Source organism: Ailuropoda melanoleuca, chromosome 9 (genome assembly GCF_002007445.2).
Source record: "Ailuropoda melanoleuca isolate Jingjing chromosome 9, ASM200744v2, whole genome shotgun sequence".
In the NCBI taxonomy this organism is placed as follows: domain Eukaryota; kingdom Metazoa; phylum Chordata; class Mammalia; order Carnivora; family Ursidae; genus Ailuropoda; species Ailuropoda melanoleuca.
Genome location: NC_048226.1, coordinates 75,868,232 through 75,886,688, shown reverse-complemented (window position 1 = coordinate 75,886,688; position 18,457 = coordinate 75,868,232). Strand labels below are relative to the sequence as shown.

General features: G+C 40.2%; 1 protein-coding gene across 14 annotated transcripts in view; it reads left to right on the top strand.

Moving 5' to 3' along the window:
• Window positions 1–18,457, top strand: part of SYBU (syntabulin) — a 120,247-nt gene that overhangs the window by 26,995 nt on the left and 74,795 nt on the right. For 3 of the 14 annotated variants that reach the window (XM_034668498.1, XM_034668494.1, XM_034668503.1), the window contains exon 1: window positions 18,241–18,390. The exons of 3 other annotated variants lie outside the window; for them this stretch is intronic. Coding sequence is in view for 1 of the 11 variants with exons in the window: in XM_034668501.1 (XP_034524392.1) it covers window positions 18,112–18,223 (112 nt within the window). In the remaining 10 variants the exon portion in view is untranslated. 8 more of the 14 variants (XM_034668499.1, XM_034668493.1, XM_034668491.1 and 5 more) reach the window with 7 other exon arrangements.

Here is an 18,457-nt window from a genome sequence, read left to right as displayed (position 1 = left end):
AAAAAAAAAAAAAAAGAAGAAGAGTGTGCTTGCTCAATTGTCCTCTTCTAGCACCTGCTGAGTAGACGAGTCTGAGAGCACTGTAGCTGCACACTTCTGTCCAAAACACACTTGGGTCTTTTCCTTTCTGGATTAGAGGCCTTGGAGATTTAGTCGCTTCATGCAACATCCTCATTTTTTTTTTTTTTTTACCATTTCATTTTCCCTTTCTCCTTTTAATCACTTTAGCTTCAGCCTTCTCCTGTTTTATCTCATGGTTCTTGGGATATGATGTCGAGAATTTTGTAATTATTCTCAGAGTAAGCCTCTATAAATTTGTATATGGATGGATCTATAGTCTCTATGTTTCCAAAATTTCCTTTGAGAATACCCAGAAATTCATGTCTTTTTCAGTTCCTCTCAATGTTAAATGAGTACCTCCCTTTTATTTATCAAAATTTAAAGTAGTGACAGAGTCAGAATTTCTCAATAAACATTTGCTCAGTGAGAAATAATTTGGAGATTAGAGTGAAATGATAATGTCAAAAATATTTACTAATCCTTGTCAGGCGAGTAGAAAATAATATCACTTAAAATGTCTTATTTTATTTTTATTTAGATTATTGCTTTTATCTTATTTTTAATTTCTGTTTTTTCCTGTTGATCATTTTATTGTTTTCCTTAGCCTTGAATTAAAGATTTTCCTATGCTTGGGCAGATAATCTCACAAATAGGCTGGCCATGCTACACTTGGAAATATATTCTCATTTGACCCATAGAAAATAAACCTTAGCTTTGAAAAATGGTTATGTGTGAATATTCAGATATCAGACAATAGCTGGGAACCTCAACTGGATTATTTGAAATAAGACACAATCTTGACATAGTCAAGTACACAGTCCAGAAAGTGTCTGATATACTTATCTTTCCTATATATATAAGTAATTAAACAGTTGTTAAAATAACTTGTAACCTCTACCGTAGTTCTGATGGAAGCCATTTATTATAACTGTCAATGGGAAAAAGTTAAAGAATTTATAAATAACTGTGGACCAGCTTTCTTCCTAGCCTATCAAGAAAAAGAACTTTTACTTTCTGATTTGCAAACAAAAATTATGGTTTTGGTTTTACTTTAAACTCAAAATCAGTGTGGAAAGATACCTTTCTATATACTTCTTATTGAAATAAATGAAGCCAAATGGATATTGTCACAAAATGGCTCAGAATTCGGTCTATTTTAGTCATTTCAGCAGAGCTATTTGGCTAATTGGCTAATTGGCTGCTTGATTCATAAACATTCAGGTTGATACAGGAGCAAAATTAACTTCTTTGTCCTTTCCATGCAGCATTTGTGTTTTCACATGACAGATGTACTTAGGATCTTAGCAGCATAATTTTTTTAAAAGTGACTTGTGAAACAGTTTTACAAGAACACCCACCTCTGTTTCTAAAACAAATTAATAATAATAAATATATATTTCTCCCTTCTCCTACTGACAGTCACTAGATTGCACCTATTTACAGGATACTGCAAAAGGGCTATAAGATTTGGGAGAAGAAGTAAGTGAAGAACAGTAGATGGGAATAACAGAATGGCACTTAGTATGGGAGGAGTTTAAACATGGCAGGCAGGAGTCAAGATCCCCTGTGAACCTGGCAATGGAGCTATGGTTGGTAAAATGTATTGTTTTCTGTACAAAAGAAAAAATTCAGATTGAGCTACTGTGAAATACAGTGCTGCTTTTGTCAACAACATTCTGGGTTCCTCATTGAAAAAGACAGCGTAAGTAAGGACGTAGGCAGTGATTGCAACAAAGAGCTATCAGCTTTGAAAAGTCCCTACTCTGTTACACTGGAGAACTTCAGTTTGACAGTCATGAATAGAAGCCTTACAGGTGCTGGGGCAAACAACGCAGCGGATTGTCACGTTGTTTGCTATTGCCCATACAAAAGCCCAACTGGAAATTCCCTTGGCTAATTTTCTCTCGTTGCCCAACTAGAAGTCCATCATGAAGCAAGCAGACTTGGGACAAGACTACCTTGCTGAAAGTAAACATAAGGCTCACCCACATCATTGGAAAAGCCGTCAGACATGACCTAATGATCACTGTTCAGCAAACCCAGTACTTTTCCATCCTTATTAGTTGGTCTGAAAACGCAAGGGCTAATGCCTTTGAAATGAAGTGTATGTTCTATATGGGTAAGACTCCCTTGCCAAATGTTAAATTACTGAGCTTAAAAGAGGCCAAGTAGATGAATACAGAAGGTTTGAAGAGTAATTCTTAACACAGTCTCAGAACTTGGAGTAGATACAAAAACAAATGTATTAGTGTAATGGGTGACGCTATTAGCTCTAATTTCTAAATGAAAAGAGAAGTTACTGACCTGCTCAAGCAGGAAATGCCATTCCTAGTTTCAATACCTTGTCTTTACCACTTAGAGAGCTAGCAGCTGTGAACACATTGAAAACACTGGCTTTGTTGACATTTTTCCCACACTTCTCTTTATAACTTACATCAAATAGCCCCTGTTTGTCTTTGTACATTGAAGACTTCAGCAGAATTTGTGGAAGACTAATAACACTAAAAAAAGCAGATGGGATTCACTAGTTACAACATAGAAAAACAGAGCAGGCAAAGCCCCTATTTCCTGTGTTAGTGCCTCAGTTTATTTTTTTAAAGATTTATTCATTTATTTTGAGAAAGAATTCACACATGAGTGGGGAGAGAGGCAGAGGGAGAGAATCTCAAGCAGACTCTTTGCTGAGCACAGAGCCCGATGCAGGGCTTGATCTCATGACCCATGAGATCATGACCTGAGCTGAAACCAAGAGGTGCTTAACCAACGGAGCCACCCAGGCACCCCAGTGCCTCAGTTTAAAATCATGGTCATTGAGATCACAAGTCCAGTCCTACAAGTGAGAATCCAGGCCTGCCTGAAGATATTGACTAGTCTAAAATTTGTCCAACATTTTCTACTTATCATTGATATATTAGACCTATTCTCCAAATAGCGCTGCCTTCCAGAGGGACAGTGTGATTGGCTCTTTGTCACATCATTTCTTGAGAAGTGCTGCCTTACCCCCGAGAATCAAGAAAGGGATCTTATATGGTGCACTCATTGATTTACCAATGAATGCAGTAAGAAACCCAAAAGTAGCATCTTTCAGTAGGATCAGACTAAATGGGGGATAGCATTGTGATTAAAACTTTTAGGGAAAGAGTCCTCATTTATACTAATGCAATTCAAAATTGTGTGTATCACGTTTTAGAGGGCTCCATAAGGAAGCTGCATCTCAGTGTTTAAAATTATCGGATATAGGGGCACCTGGGTGGCACAGCGGTTGGGCGTCTGCCTTCTGCTCAGGGCGTGATCCCGACGTTATGGGATTGAGCCCCACATCAGGCTCTTCTGCTATAAGCCTGCTTCTTCCTCTCCCATCCCCCCTGCTTGTGTTCCCTCTCTCGCTGGCTGTCTCTATCTCTGTCAAATAAATAAATAAAATCTTTTAAAAAATTAAAATTATTGGATATAAAACTATGAGCCACAAACAGGCAAGCCTTAAATATGCAGTCAAAGACGTCGAAGTGTTTATTAATCCCTTTGAAGGGCTACTACAATTAAATCATGTGGATGCTTCCCAGTTGGCTAGAGATTGGGATTGCTCAAAGGTTTCAGGTTGAAAAGCCTCCCACAGCTCTCTAGGCCAGAAATTTGGCAGTGACAGTGAAAAACTACAAAGACAAATTCCCAAATATTTATCATATGATTTGTATTCTGCAGTCATTTCCAGTTTCAATGGCAACAGTGGAGAGGAAAGGATGAAGTCAGGTTACAGGAATAAAATGCTCGAGAAGGGCCTTGAATATCTAATGCCCATCTCTGCAGAAGGCCCAGTGTCAGGACTATGTAACTGCAGACCTGCTGTCGACCTTTCCTTACTAACGCTCACCAGAATAAGCAAATGAACCTTTTGGCAAAAGACCCTCAGAAAACCTCAGTTTTGAAGGAGAACCATATTCTTACAATTAAAAAGAAATTTTTCTACTCAAACTCCCTCTGTAAATCACCATTCTCCCTGGTTCTATTTGTAAATTGTGGAGAAGTGACTGGTTTGTAGTAAAGTGTAATAATAGAGCTACTCTAGCAAAACAGAATGAAGAAGTGAGTACATTTTTTATCATTAAGGGGTTGTTGTGTGTCTATTTAGTTTTTAATGTTTATAGAAACAGTAGCGCTCTATGGAAAAGGAATTCAAGGGATTCAGCCAAGGGAAAGACTTGCTTGTTTGATTTTCACTTGACCACATTTCTTAATTATGAAGAAATAAATACACATATGTCCTGTATTAATAAATAGTATTCTTTTGTCATGTTTATGTTTGCATTTTTTTCACTCTACAAATGTAGTTTAAAGGTAAACATTGAAGTTATTAGCATTTTTAAAATATTTTTTATTTATGTATTCGAGAGAGCAGAGTAGGAGGGGGAGCAGAGAGAGAGGGACAAGTGGACTTTGTGCTGAGTACAGAACCCAATGCAGGGCTCGATCTCAGAACCCTGAGATCATGATCTGAGCTGAGACCAAGAGTCAGATGTTTAACTGACTGAGCCACCCAGGAGCCCTTTGACGTTATTATATTAAGTAGGTGATGCCATTATCCTATAAGTGTTAAAATGATCATATTTTTGTTATTATTTAGAAATTGCCCAAAAGGATGCAGCATTCCTTAATAGTTGGGTGGAGTTCATTATTCTGCTTCTATTCTCCATGGCCATAAAACATGTCCAAACACCGCTGAGGGCACAGAGTACAATTTAAAAATCACACCTATTCCTACTACCAAGCCAAGCTACTTAAATGTCCCCTAATATTTACCAGAGTTCTTGGTACCTACCAAGGAAAGTCTCAGTTAATATTTGTTGAATAAATAAAATCGGTTAGTTGTAAATAGTCTGGAATTCACAGAATAGGATTTGTGGCAATGAAAGTATAATTCTGCAAGGCAGTTTTTAGTTGAGCACTACAGAAACTGCCTAATTATTATTTGCTTCATCTCCATTATGATATTTAAAAAATATATCATTTCATATATCTATTATTACATAATTAAAAGCCAAAAATGAAAAACAGAAGATTCTTAAGTCTGTATTTATTCCCCATTTGCAACATTTCATAGTCCTTTCATAGAGATTTTTCTGAATTTAGAACTCTATGCAAAGAACTATGGCCTTAACATAGGCAGAAAAAGAATAGTAATTTATATGTAGAAGTTACAGGTGTTTACTATGAGATATGCAAGCATATTGGTGTTAACAAACTCACACTTCTGTACTTAGCATCTCAAGAATTAGGAAATCGGCTGCTCTCAATTGTATTTAAAAAGGGTTGGTAGTGGGGTGCCTGGATGGCTCAGTCAGTTGAGCTCTTGCCTTCGGCTCATGTCATGATCTCGGGGTCCTGGGAGCAAGCCCTGCGTGGGGCTCTCTGCTCAGCAGGGAGCCTGCTTCTCCTTCTCACTCTCCCTCTGTGTTCTCTCTTTCTCTCTCAAATAAATAAAATCTTTTAAAAAAAATAGTTGGTAGTGTGGAGTGTTCTAATATTGTCTTGCCCCAGTAACTATTTATTATAAATTTTCCAAGTTTCAGAATAGATCTACTGAAGTAATGTATACAATTGATAAGTTAAACATTTTCTTGAATTTATTATAACAAAAAATACAGCAGTGCAACCATATGAGTATTTAAAAATATAAATGCCAGTGTCTTTTTAAAAATTAAATCCTCCTCTAGAGTTGTTTTCTATTTTAATACTAAAAGTCAAATAGGTGGTAGGGGAAAACAGGAGGAAAAACTATAACGAGGAGTCATGGGAATACTTTTTCAAAGAGCATTCTTTGAATTCTCACTCAAGAGAAGTGAGTCTATTAGAATAATGAAGCTAAGATTAATATTTTATAATAAATAGGATGAAACGTATGTATTTTCTCTGGCAGAAGCTTTTCAAGTTACACCAATTTGGAAGTCATTATTTCACTTGATCACTAAAAAATTCTTTTGAATTGCTCTTCAATTCATGTTATTAGCCCAAAAGCTAACACAGCTTCTGTGTTCATCTTATCTTTAATATCACTTTACCTTTCCCTAATACTATACACCCCTACAGTTACAACAGAAAGCATTTTTTAATGATTTTTTATTATATTATGTTAGTCACCATATAGTACATCCCCGGGTTCCAATGTAAAGTTCATGATTCATTACTTGCATATAACACCCAGTGCACCATGTAATACATGCCCTCCTTACTACCCGTCACCGGTCTATCCCATTCCCCCACCCCCCTCCCCTCTGAGGCCCTCAGTTTGTTTCTCAGAGTCCATAGTCTCTCATGTTTCATTCCCCCTTCTGATTACTCCCCCTTTCTTCATCCCTTTCTTCCCCTACCGATCATCCTAGTTCTTATGTTCCATAGATGAGAGAAATCATATGATAATTGTCTTTCTCCTGCTTGACTTATTTCACTTAGCATTATCTCCTCCAGTGCCGTCCATGTTGCAGCAAATGTTGAGAATTCGTTCTTTCTGATAGCTGAGTAATATTCCATTGTATATATGGACCACAGCTTCTTAATCCAGTCATCTGTTGAAGGGCATCTCGGCTCCTTCCATGATTTGGCTATTGTGGACAATGCAGCTATGAACATTGGGGTGCATATGGCCCTTCTCTTTACTACGTCTGTATCTTTGGGGTAAACACCCAGTAGTGCAATGGCTGGGTCATAGGGTAGTTCAATTTTTAACTTTTTAAGGGACCTCCACACTGTTTTCCAGAGTGGCTGTACCAACTTGCATTCCCACCAACAATGTAGGAGGGATCCCCTTTCTCCACATCCTCTCCAACAATTGTTGTTTCTTGCCTTGTCTATCTTTGCCATTCTAACTGGCGTAAGGTGGTATCTCAGTGTGGTTTTGATTTGAATTTCCCTGATGGCTAATGATTTTGAACATTTTTTCATGTGTCTGTTAGCCATTTGTATGTCTTCATTGGAAAAGTGTCTGTTCATATCTTCTGCCCATTTTATGATTTGTTTATTTGTTTCTCGTGTATTGAGTTTGAGAAGTTCTTTGTAGATCTTGGATACCAGTCCTTTATCTGTGGTGTCCTTTGCAAATATATTCTCCCATTCCGTGGGCTGTCTCTTAGTTTTTTTGACTGTTTCCTTGGCTGTGCAGAAGCTCTTTATCCTGATAAAGTCCCATAAGTTCATTTTATCTTTTATTTCTCTTGCCTTTGGAGATGTGTCGTGAAAAAGGTTGCTCTGGCCGATGTCATAGAAGTTGTTGCCTATGTTCTCCTCTAGAATTTTGATGGATTCCTGTCTCACATTGAGGTCTTTCATCCATTTGGAGTTTATTTTTGTGTATGGTGTGAGAGAGTGGTCAAGTTTCATTCTTTTGCATGTAGCTGTCCAATTTTCCCAGCACCATTTATTGAAGAGACTGTCTTTTTTCCACCGGATGTTTTTTCCTGCTTTATCAAAGATTAGTTGCCCAAAGAGCCGAGGGTCCATTTCTGGGTTCTCTATTCTGTTCCATTGGTCGATGTGTCTGTTTTTGTGCCAGTACCATGCTGTCTTTGTGATCACAGCTTTGTAGTACAGCTCGAAATCCGGCATTGTGATGCCCCCAGCTTTGTTTTTCCTTTTCAACAGTTCCTTGGAGATTCGGGGCCTTTTCTGGTTCCATACAAATTTAAGGACTATTTGTTCCAGTTCTTTGAAAAATGTCCTCGGTATTTTGATCGGGATAGCATTGAAAGTGTAGATTGCTCTGGGTAGTATGGACATTTTAACTATGTTAATTCTTCCAATCCATGAGCATGGAATATTTTTCCATCTTTTTATGTCTTCCTCAATATCTTTCAAAAGTGATCTATAGTTTCTAGCATATAGGTCCTTTACGTCTCTGGTTAAGTTAATTCCAAGGTAACGCATGGTTTTTGGTGTTATTGTAAATGGGATGGATTCCCTAATTTCTCTTTCTTCAGTCTCGTTATTCGTGTATAGAAATGCAACTGATTTCTGGGCATTGATTTTGTATCCTGCCACCTTACTGAATTGTTCTATAACTTCTAATAGTTTGGGAGTGGATTCCTTTGGGTTTTCCATATAGAGTATCATGTCATCTGCAAAGAGAGACAGTTTGACTTCTTCTTTGCCGATTTGGATACCTTTGATCCCTTTTTGTCTTCTGATTGCTGTTGCAAGGACTTCTAGTACTATGTTGAATAATAGTGGCGAGAGTGGGCATCCTTGTCGTGTTCCTGATCTTAAGGGAAAGGCTTCCAGCTTTTCCCCATTGAGAATAATGCTTGCAGTAGGCTTTTCATAGATGGCTTTTATGAGATTGAGAAATGTACCCTCTATTCCTACACTCTGAAGGGTTTTAATCAGGAAAGGATGCTGTATTTTGTCAAATGCTTTTTCTGCATCAATTGAGAGGATCATATGGTTCTTGAGTCTTTTCTTGTTGATATGATGTATCACATTGATTGATTTGCGAGTGTTGAACCATGCTTGCATCCCAGGTATGAATCCCACTTGGTCATGATGGATAATCCTTTTAATGTACTGTTGGATTCTATTAGCAAGGATCTTGTTGAGGATTTTGGCATCCATATTCATTAGAGAAATCGGTCTGTAATTCTCCTTTTTGAGGGGGTCTTTGCCTGGTTTGGGGATCAAGGTGTCCATATTCATTAGGGAGCATTTTCAAAGCCAGAAATTATTCTCTTCTAATTCACACTCGAAGACTGGAGTAAATTCATGACTCTTACAAGTCATATTTTCCAGGGAGTCTGTCTGGAGGGCAGTAGGAACCTGATGGTGGTGGTGGTTGGAGGTGGAGGTTGGAGATTAGAAGTGTTCTAGGTAGAAGAAACAGCATTTGTGAAAGTCAAAGGAAAAAAATCATGAGAGACCTTGTAAACCATATGTTAGTGTATGAATGTTATCTTCAAGGCAATGGTGAACACTGAAGGTCTTCCACTGGGGCAGGGAAATGCAGGATGGAGTGGAGGGTGGACAAATTTGCACTTTAAAGAGATCATTCTGTCTACTGTACTGAAGGGGAACAAATCTGTAGGCCAGATTAGAAATCCAGGCAGGAAGATATGCAACGAAATGAACATGTTTTAAAGATAATTAAGAGGCAGAACAGATATGACTTAGGTTCCAATTAGTTGTAAAGGTGAAGGAGAGAGATATCTCCAAATGTCACCCAGCTTCCCAGATCTGTAAGACAGTAGCATTTATTAACTTAGAGAACACAGAAGGAATATGAGCTTTTAGAGGAACTATGATAGATTCAGTTTGGAATATAGTGTGTTTGTGGACCCTACGGGATATGAAAGTCGAGATATCTGGATGGATTATGGCATAATCAGGGAATAGAGATGATGTGAATTTATAGAATTATGGAAGATCTGCCTATGGGTAGTAATTGAAGCAATTAAAATAAAGATATTACCTAGGGAGGGAAGGTAAGATGAAAACATGAGAGGGTCAAGGCTAGAAACTGAGGAACATGAACACTTAAGGAATGTCCAGAAAGGATACAGCGAAGGAGGAAAAAACAGGAAGGCTGAGTTACAAAAGGAAAGCAATGTTCAGAAGTATGGGAATGTTTATCTCAAAGGTTGATGAGAGGTCGAGATTAAGATAAAAACTAGTCATTAGACTAAACCATATGGAGGTAATTTTTGACTTTGGGCCTGAGCTCTTGATAGAATTGTGGGTGCACGTACATGAGTGGATTGGGTTGGGTGAAGGGGCAGGAAGAGTGCAAGATATGTGAACATAGATTCCTTTTCAGAAGTTTGGTGATGAATGGGGAGAAGCCACTGGGTAGTACTAAAGAGATATGAGAGTTTGAGTCATTTATTTAGTTGGGAAAGGACTCAGCATGTTTAAATGATGATGTGAACTCTCTGATAGAAAAGTAAGTTAAAGTTAACAACAACAACAAAAAAGAAATAGCTAATAATCACAGCGAACACTTCTTAAGTGTTTGATATATACTAGACAGTCTTCCAAGTTCTTCACATATGTTAACTCTTCTGATGTTCACAGTAACCTTATGAGATAGGTACTGTGGTTATTCCATTTTACAGATAAAGAAATAGAAACCTGGAGTCTTAGAAGGACTAACTGATAGGACAACTTTCTTTAAGAGGTACAAAGGGTGGGATCCAAAGCCCAAGTAAAGGAATTACCTTTGTACAGTAGAGGGATAACTTCCATTCTAAAGGACTAGAAATAGGATGGGATGGAAGCAGATAAATTTGTAGGTTTGGAGGCAAGAGATTGAGTTCTCTTAATAGCCTTTATTTCATCTGTCAATCAGGAGGTAAGGGCATGGCATAGCGTGAAGGTGAAGTTGGTAGGCTGGTAGATTTGAAGTGTGGGAGTTTCAGGTAGACCCTGTGGAGAATAGGAGAGCATGCTGACAAAGGGGCATACAATGATTGCCAGGCAGTACTGAGGTCCCACTGCAGCTGGAGAGCAAGTGTCATCCACCTGCAGGTACGTGGGGCTTACCTGAAGCTCGGCTTCAGGACAGAGGAGAGGTAGTGCTGTTCAGACCAAGAAAGGTCCAGAAGTCTTGGCCTTGAGTCCGCCATGAAGTTAGAAGATCTTGGAGGCAAACCAAACAAGTAGAGGGTATAGAGAAGGGCAGGGAAGAAGTAAGGGGTGTAGGTCCATTTGATAGGCACTTACTTGCACTTTCTTCAGAACTGGTGTTTGATTAGGGATGGATTGTGTCCAAAGGAAGAAAAAGGGAACGGGTTGTGTCCAAAATTATAAGATCTATTTTTTTTTATCTTTGAAAGAATGTATAGCAACTCTATACTTTCTGCTTAATTTTTCTGCAAACCTAAAACTGCTCAAAAAAATATAGAGTCTAATAATTTAAGAAATAGATCTGGAAATACAGACAGTAGGGACTATCTTAATATGACTTACAAATATGACTTACTTTGCTTGTCTACTACAGTGGCTCAGGAGATAAAGAGAAGAAAAGCATTCTAAACCATTGTCTATCATACTACAAAGCGTGTACTTATTATCACACACCCACTGAATATTGAGTCTAGTCATTGGTATTCAGTTATGTGTAGCCTTAAACTTAGAAAATTTTCTGAAAGTGATGAGAGTTTGAATAAGGACCCTGTTAAAGTTTTTTATGAATACTGACAGCTGCAAACCAAAAGAACAAACTTTACCTGTCAGGAGAAAAATTCACTAATGAACCAATAGGTGGCAGTATAACATGGTGTTCTTGAAATTTTAACTAATACTGCTAATTAAAATATTGATTGAAGCATCAGGTATGTGCTTGATCCTGTATTAGGTAATCAAAACTCTGAGACAAACCCCTTTCTTCCAGAAGGTTACAGTCAAACAGTAAAGATTCAAGGGGAAGCCTAAAGCTTCTCTCTGTATCCATCATAGGCCAGTATGCAGGGCAGCAGGTCTCTCAAAGTAAAAAGAAGGGTTGCGGGGTGTCAGGGAGAAGGTCAAGGAAAGGGAGGGAAGGGGGAGAGGAGACAGAAAAGGACAGGAGAGAAGAAGAGAAAGGAACTCTAAAGTCACCTGGGAAAAAACTTAATGTTTCCCTTTAATAAAAGTTAAAATAAAAATCTTCAGGATAAGGAGACTATGAAAAAAAGCAAGCTGGAGGTAGAAATGTTGGTTGATCCTGAGGAAGAGAGGGTATCTATTAAGCTCTACCATGTGCCCAACATAAACGATAGGCTTTGCATATATTCTTATCTAATCCTTACAACAGTATTATGAAGTAATTACTGTTAAGTCCATTTTATAGGTGAGAAAGTGAGGATCAGAGAAGTTAATTTTCCCAAACACATTAATTGGTACAAAATAACCTTCCAACCAACCAACTTTTATTCCTTCCTTTCTTCCTTCCTTCCTTCTTTCCTTCCATTTTTTCTTCCTTCCTTCTTCTTTTAGTTAACATGCACTTATCATATGCTGAGTCCTAGAGGGATTAGCAAATTGTCTAAGGCTGCCCAGTCAGAAGAAGGCAAAGAAGTACTCACCAGGCCAGTGGGATATGAGAATCCATGTTCTTTATTAAACTACTTTTTTTTAGTACAGATATCTTTGCACACTTCTGGAAACTCGTTTCACTTTGCTGTGGTCCCTTGAATCAGCATCACATTATGGCAAGCTACTAGTTGGGCTTCTATTTGAAAGGGACACAGACGTTTTTCTACCAGCCTCTGAGTTGAAGTTATTTCTCAAGCTTGAATTTGCTATTCTCTAACATACCACTGGCAGCTCTTCCTGAAACATTTGGCTGGTCCAGTAAACACTAGGGCCAGGAACCTGGGAAGCTACCCTTGAGCTTCTGAGTCTCTGGCTGCAGCCCCAGCTGTTTGTCAACAGTGGTAAGGAGGACCAAGAGCCTCATATCCTTGCCCAACCAGAGGAAAAAAGAGGTAACTTCTGGGAAAACAATGGGCATGGGAGCTTACCACAGCCATCCAGAAATAGCCAGATGTGATGGCATCAAGAGGCCCCAAGTGAGAATTTTGTTCTCATTTTAACAGTCCTTTTTTTGATGCACAGTAGATAAGCCTGAAAGCAAATACACAAAGATGCTAACAGAAGGAGTATGGATAATTGATGTTAGGGCAATGAGATGATGAGGAATATTTTTTTTTCCAAAATTTTGATGACATGGTTTTTGTATTCTTTAAAAAGAAAACATTAAAGCTATCTTTTTTTAAAAGTACTTTTTTTCTTCTTTGATGAAACAGTATTCTAGAAATAGCTGAAGAATACACAGGCAGATGAAAGAACATCGGCTAGGTTCCCAAATTCTGGATTTATTTTTCTACAGATTTTTCTGCAGTGTATTGGAAATTTAGCAGAGGCTAAATTTACTCATTAGGTCACAGGATTTCAGGTGATAAGGGAAGAGGGCTCACAGCAATGACCTAGAAAGTGGAAATAAAGCAACTCCTCCACCCACCGCACTCCCTAAGTCCAACTGGCTTGGTGCTGCTTGGTTTCCCCTGGACTCCTGCAGCTGCCGTCATAGCAATTGGCCGCTAGGGGCGCTCTGCTCCATTTTGCAATACCGCTCTTGCCCCTTTAGAAGACAATCTCAAAATCCTCCCTCCTCTCATCTTTTGTTAGAAATAAAGGCAAAATTACAAAAAATAAATAAGTAAGTAATAATAAGAAGATCATTTACTGGAAAGTTGAGCAGAAAACAAATACAAAATCATGGAAATAAATATAAAATGGAGAACAGATTTATCTTCTTTTTTAAAAGATTTTATTTTTATTTATTTATTTATTTATTTATTTATTTATTTATTTATTTATTTATTTATTTATTTAACAGAGAGAGAGAGAGACAGTGAGAGAGGGAACACAAGCAGGGGGAGTAGGAGAGGGAGAAGCAGGCTTCCTACTGAGCAGGGAACCTGATGCAGGGTCGATTCCAGGACCCTGGGATCATGACCCGAGCCGAAGGCAGACCCTTAAGGACTGAGCCACCCAGGCGCCCCCAGATTCATTTATCTTAATGTAACTCAAATCTAGTCACAGATCTCCTTTCTGAGAACACAGATTATAAATTTCTTTTCTAAACCGAGACTGATGTGGATGCTGAATGAATCCTTCAGAGCCTCTAACCTGGGCTACCTGCTCTCCCCCTGCTGCGTGTGAGGAGTCTCAGCCTCATCTTCTCTTTAGGTAGCTATCCCACTGGGCTCAGGCAGCTTTCAACCACCCTGTGCTTCTCGTGCTTCTGGTCTCTTGGTCTCCTAAGAATGGAAGGTGATTTTCTCTCAGCCCAGACTTCAGCCTCTGGATTTAGGCCTTCCTATGCCTACCTTACCGATAACTTTCTTTGCCCTTTCTACAAGTCCATAAGACCCACACATTTTGCTGTCTTGTCCAATCAGTTGAAGCTTTTCATTAGTTAGATGTCAAGACTCAGTTTCTCCTATCCAGATGGCAAACTTTACACTCATACTTTCCAGAGCATCTTCGTTTCAAGCATTCTAACCTACTGACCCAGTAAGTATCCATGTACTTGTTCAACCACGTGTTCCCAATTAGTTCAATACATTCACCATCCTTATGTTTTAAGCTAGTATCTCCCTCTATTCTCAAAAATGGGCAAAAAGCCACAAATAGCAGATGGCATTTGGGGAGGACTACCTCATGTTTGCTCCCCCATCGGGCAAGTGGAAGACTGTATCCATATCATCCTTTAAAACTCCCAGCCCTCAGCCTCTGCCTGTTTACCTGGACTTTCCCTTAATTCCTGTTCTTCATCTGAAAGATGGCTCTGACTGAAGACTCCTTTGCAGGGCAGAGATAACTGACACGCTCTGAACCCACTGGATGTTCTAGCTGGCCTTGCCTCAGGTTACCCACTCCCCTCTGTCCCAGGTACTCTTTGGGCCCCCTCCTCAGGAAGTGATCTTGCAGAATTCTACTCATTACAGTTTTACAACATCAAAATCCGTTAACCATATACTAACAATAACACACATTTAGTAAGAGGAGGATTGATCACTCACACATGCTTCTAAGGGAAAATGGGCAGCTCTCTCCCTGGTGAGAAAAATATGGGTCTCCACCCCACCACAAAAAATCCCAGGATGCCCCAGAATGCAGTTTCTTCTCCTCATGACGTGTTGTAAAGCACGTCAGCTGCTCCTTGTTGCTGTGCAGATCACCCAACATCGGGTCACTGAGACAGAAGGCAGCGCTAGCTCGCACAGCTGACAGGATTAGGAGATGGTGCTTTGTCAGCCTTGACTGAGTCGGGAGAAGCCCTCAGCATACGCAGGTGAGCTGTGAGAGACAGCGGGTGTGGGCGGCTGCGATGGGTCTCGGTTGTATGGTGCAGACGTTTTCTCTTTGCAGTGCATTTGTATGTATTATCTTTTCTGTTAAGTTTGCAGTCTGGGGGGGGGGTTCCCTATCGATAAAAACCTGTCCTTTATCACATCTGATTTCAGGGATTGGCCACATGCATCTCACAGGATTTTTGTGAGGCTCAAATGAGATTATATATGTGAAAGAGCTCTGAAAATACAAAGTTTTGTGTAAATGAGAGATATTATTCATTTAATTGTAAATTTCACATAAACAATTAGATAATATATCCCGAATTTGGGGGCATAATTACCTGTACACATTCGTTTTCCCCCAGTCTATAACACCCTATCTCCCATTCCTTCTAAGTCCCGGGCAAGGATATTATTTATAATTTTGAAGGGTTCTAGCCTTCTAAAGCAGTTGACATTCTCTAAAAACCAGCATTACATTCATTTCTAAAGGAAAAACCACAAAATTACAAAACGAGACAACAAAATAAGTAAGTAGAAATGGAAAATGATGCATGAGAATATTTTAAAGCAGATGAAAGATGAATATACTATATTAGATTATATCTCTTTGATGGTATAATCCAAATGTTATAAGACATTATTCTTAATGACGTGAGAAATACTTGAGTGAAATTAAAGGCAGCATAGGTATTATCATTTGTAAAACTTGCCTTTTAGAACAGCAGAAAAACAGGCTTGGGTTCCAAAAGTACAGAACTAAGAGACGTTAGAACACTAAATCATCAGCCTTTCCCTCGGCAGGGTTGCTATGGTGACAGCAGGGCTACCACACAGCCTCTCACTGCCTGCCCTTCCGCAGTAAAAGCTTTCACTGAACACATGTTGGATTTTTTAGGCACACACCCCATCAGCAAATACAAAGACATATTGGAAGCAGCTTCGTGAGTCATTTGCAAAACAGAAGTTGTGTCTATTTTCTTTATCCTGTACTGATGGCCCCCATATGGGGTTATAGAATTCAGTCATTCACGCATTCGTTCATTTGACTGTTGTATGTTGAGTGCCCACTGTATGACAGGACCTGTACTGGGTACTGTCTATGATCCCTGGTGGAGACAGATAAGTAGGGAACTCTGATACAAGATCATAACAGCTTTCCTGAGGTACATTAGAAACAGGTGTCCTGGAAATATGTAAGGACTGACCTTGGGGGTTCAGGAGAGGTTTCCTGGAAGAAGCTGTCTCTAAAATGAAACTTATGTATCTTTAGGAGTCGAATAGGATTAAGGAGAGTGAGGTGCAAGAAATGCTCTAGACAAAGGGACTAGCCTGTGAACAGTCTGGAGGAAAAAGAAAACATGATACCTCCAAAGAACTGAAAGTGCTACAGTTTGAGTGTTATCCGTGTGTATGGGGAGGCAGAGTAGCTAAGGGGCGGGGGGTAGGGATGGGTGGAGAGAGGGATGGGTGGACAAGGAGTGGCAACAAATGAGATCAGAGAGGTAAACAAAACCAATCACTCCTGTGCCACATGCAGGAGTTTGAATACCACTTGGAGGACAACAGAGAAGTCATTAATGAGTTTTAATGAAGAAACATGGCTTGATTTAGCCGTTCTGAAAGGCCTTGTGGAAAAAATTTAAAAACTGGCAAGAAAGGAAGAAGAAGCAAGATTGGAAGCAAGACAACTCCAGTTAGACCACTATTGCAATAATCTGGGATGTTTGTGGTTTAGACTCTAAATGAAGATCGTAGAGCTGAACAGTGGACAAAAGTAATCAGATTCAAGATATTACTACAGTAGCATGGAGATGACTTGGTGGTTTCTGCTATGTGGGGGCCACATGAGGGAGATGAAAAAATCAAGAATGACTCTGAGGTTCTGTTTGGGACAGCTCAGTGTGGGGTGTTTCTATTCTTAGGCCTCCAGACTCAATTCTCAGTTCTCAGCAGGGAACTCAGAAGGATCTTTTGTCCTTAACAGTCCATTCCTGTGTCATAGTATGTGTCTTGGGCTTATAATTTTGGAAATAATAGATTGTAGGAATCATCCTGGACCATCACTTTCCTGAAGTCCTTATCTAAAATAGCGTGGGTATACAAAGTATGAATTAATCACCCCCTCCCTCCAAATAAAGAATTCTAAGATTATCAAGCTCACTGCTTAAGAAATCTAAGTAGATTGAAAAGGCATGAAGATGTATGGGATAAAATTTCCTTAGGGCTTTAGGAAAAAGGCAAATTGATTTCACTAATCCTCTGATTTCAGGCTCTCTCTCGACTCACGCTGCTTATTCCTAGATTTGAGATTTGAGGACTCAGAAAAATGCTGTTTGGAGGGCAGACAAATGGGGATGGTGGTGGTTCAAATACAATTTTCAAGGATTATAGTTCTCCCATGTACAATGCGGGATGTAAGGATCAGACTGTTTCCTGTCCACGTTGCTGCTTAGAATATCCTCCAATTCTGAATGAAGGGCATCTAAGTTATCATATATGTTGAGTTCCATCACTAGATAAGATTAACTATAGCAGGTGTCACAAGTAAGGCCCATGACCCAGCTGATGATCTCTATTTTAACTCCTCAGTTGGACAGGTTTTTGAGCTTTTTTGAACAAACTTGTCTGCCTCAGGAACGCTTTTTCTGCCTGTCACGTAAGAGGCTTCAGCAAATATTGAAGGGGTGACCTGGACGTGACTTAACGACCCCTTGTAAAATTCTGTTCAATAAACTGGGTACAGCTGTTTTGTTTTCGCCATTTAATCCTCACAGCTACCCTTGAGGTAGATATTATTATTATCCCTCAATTTAACGAGCATAAACTTGAAGTTCAGAGAGGTCAAGAACTTTAGGTAAAGGCATTCAGCTGGGAGGAAGTAGAGTGGTGACTTGAACCTGGGTTTCTGGGTTCACCTGTAGTGTCTTTCCCCTAGCAGTGTGCCTGGGGCTCATTCCCAGACGCTGCAGGGCAGAGATGGAGAAAAGGCTGCCCTGGAGCTTAAAACAGCCTGACTTCCCCAAGCCCTTGGGAAGCGGCCTCATCGCTCTTTCCCTGGTCCTTCTGATGCAAATTCCCCAAGGAGAATCGGCCGTTGAGATCCCTGAACGAGATGCTGTGTCAGTCCTGCAGCATTGGCTTGGCTGGGGTCCGGGTGCAGGGGGACCCGCCCCATCTCTCTCAGGCGAGGTAATTGTGGGGAGCCGTATGTTGACTTAAAACCGCAGGGATGGAAGGGAGGGGCCTCGAGGGAAAAACTTTCTCCATTTTGGCCCTGAGTGACGTCGCAGCTTTTTTCCGCTCTCCCATCAGAAGTGCATCCCCTTCAAACCAGACTCCAGGTGCCAAAGTGAGGGGGTCGGGCACTTCCCGGCTGGAGGTGCTCGCAGCCCCGGCCTGCCCCCTGGGGTCGGGCTCAGCGGAGAGGGAGGGGCGCGCGGCGCTAGGGGGAAGTGCCAGCGGCGAGACCGGGCGGGCGGGCCGGACGAGTCACCCGGGGGTCCGGCAGGTGAGGGAGGTGGCGGGGCGGCGGCGGGCGCCCGGGGAGCGGCGGCGGCACCACGTGTCCGGCCGGG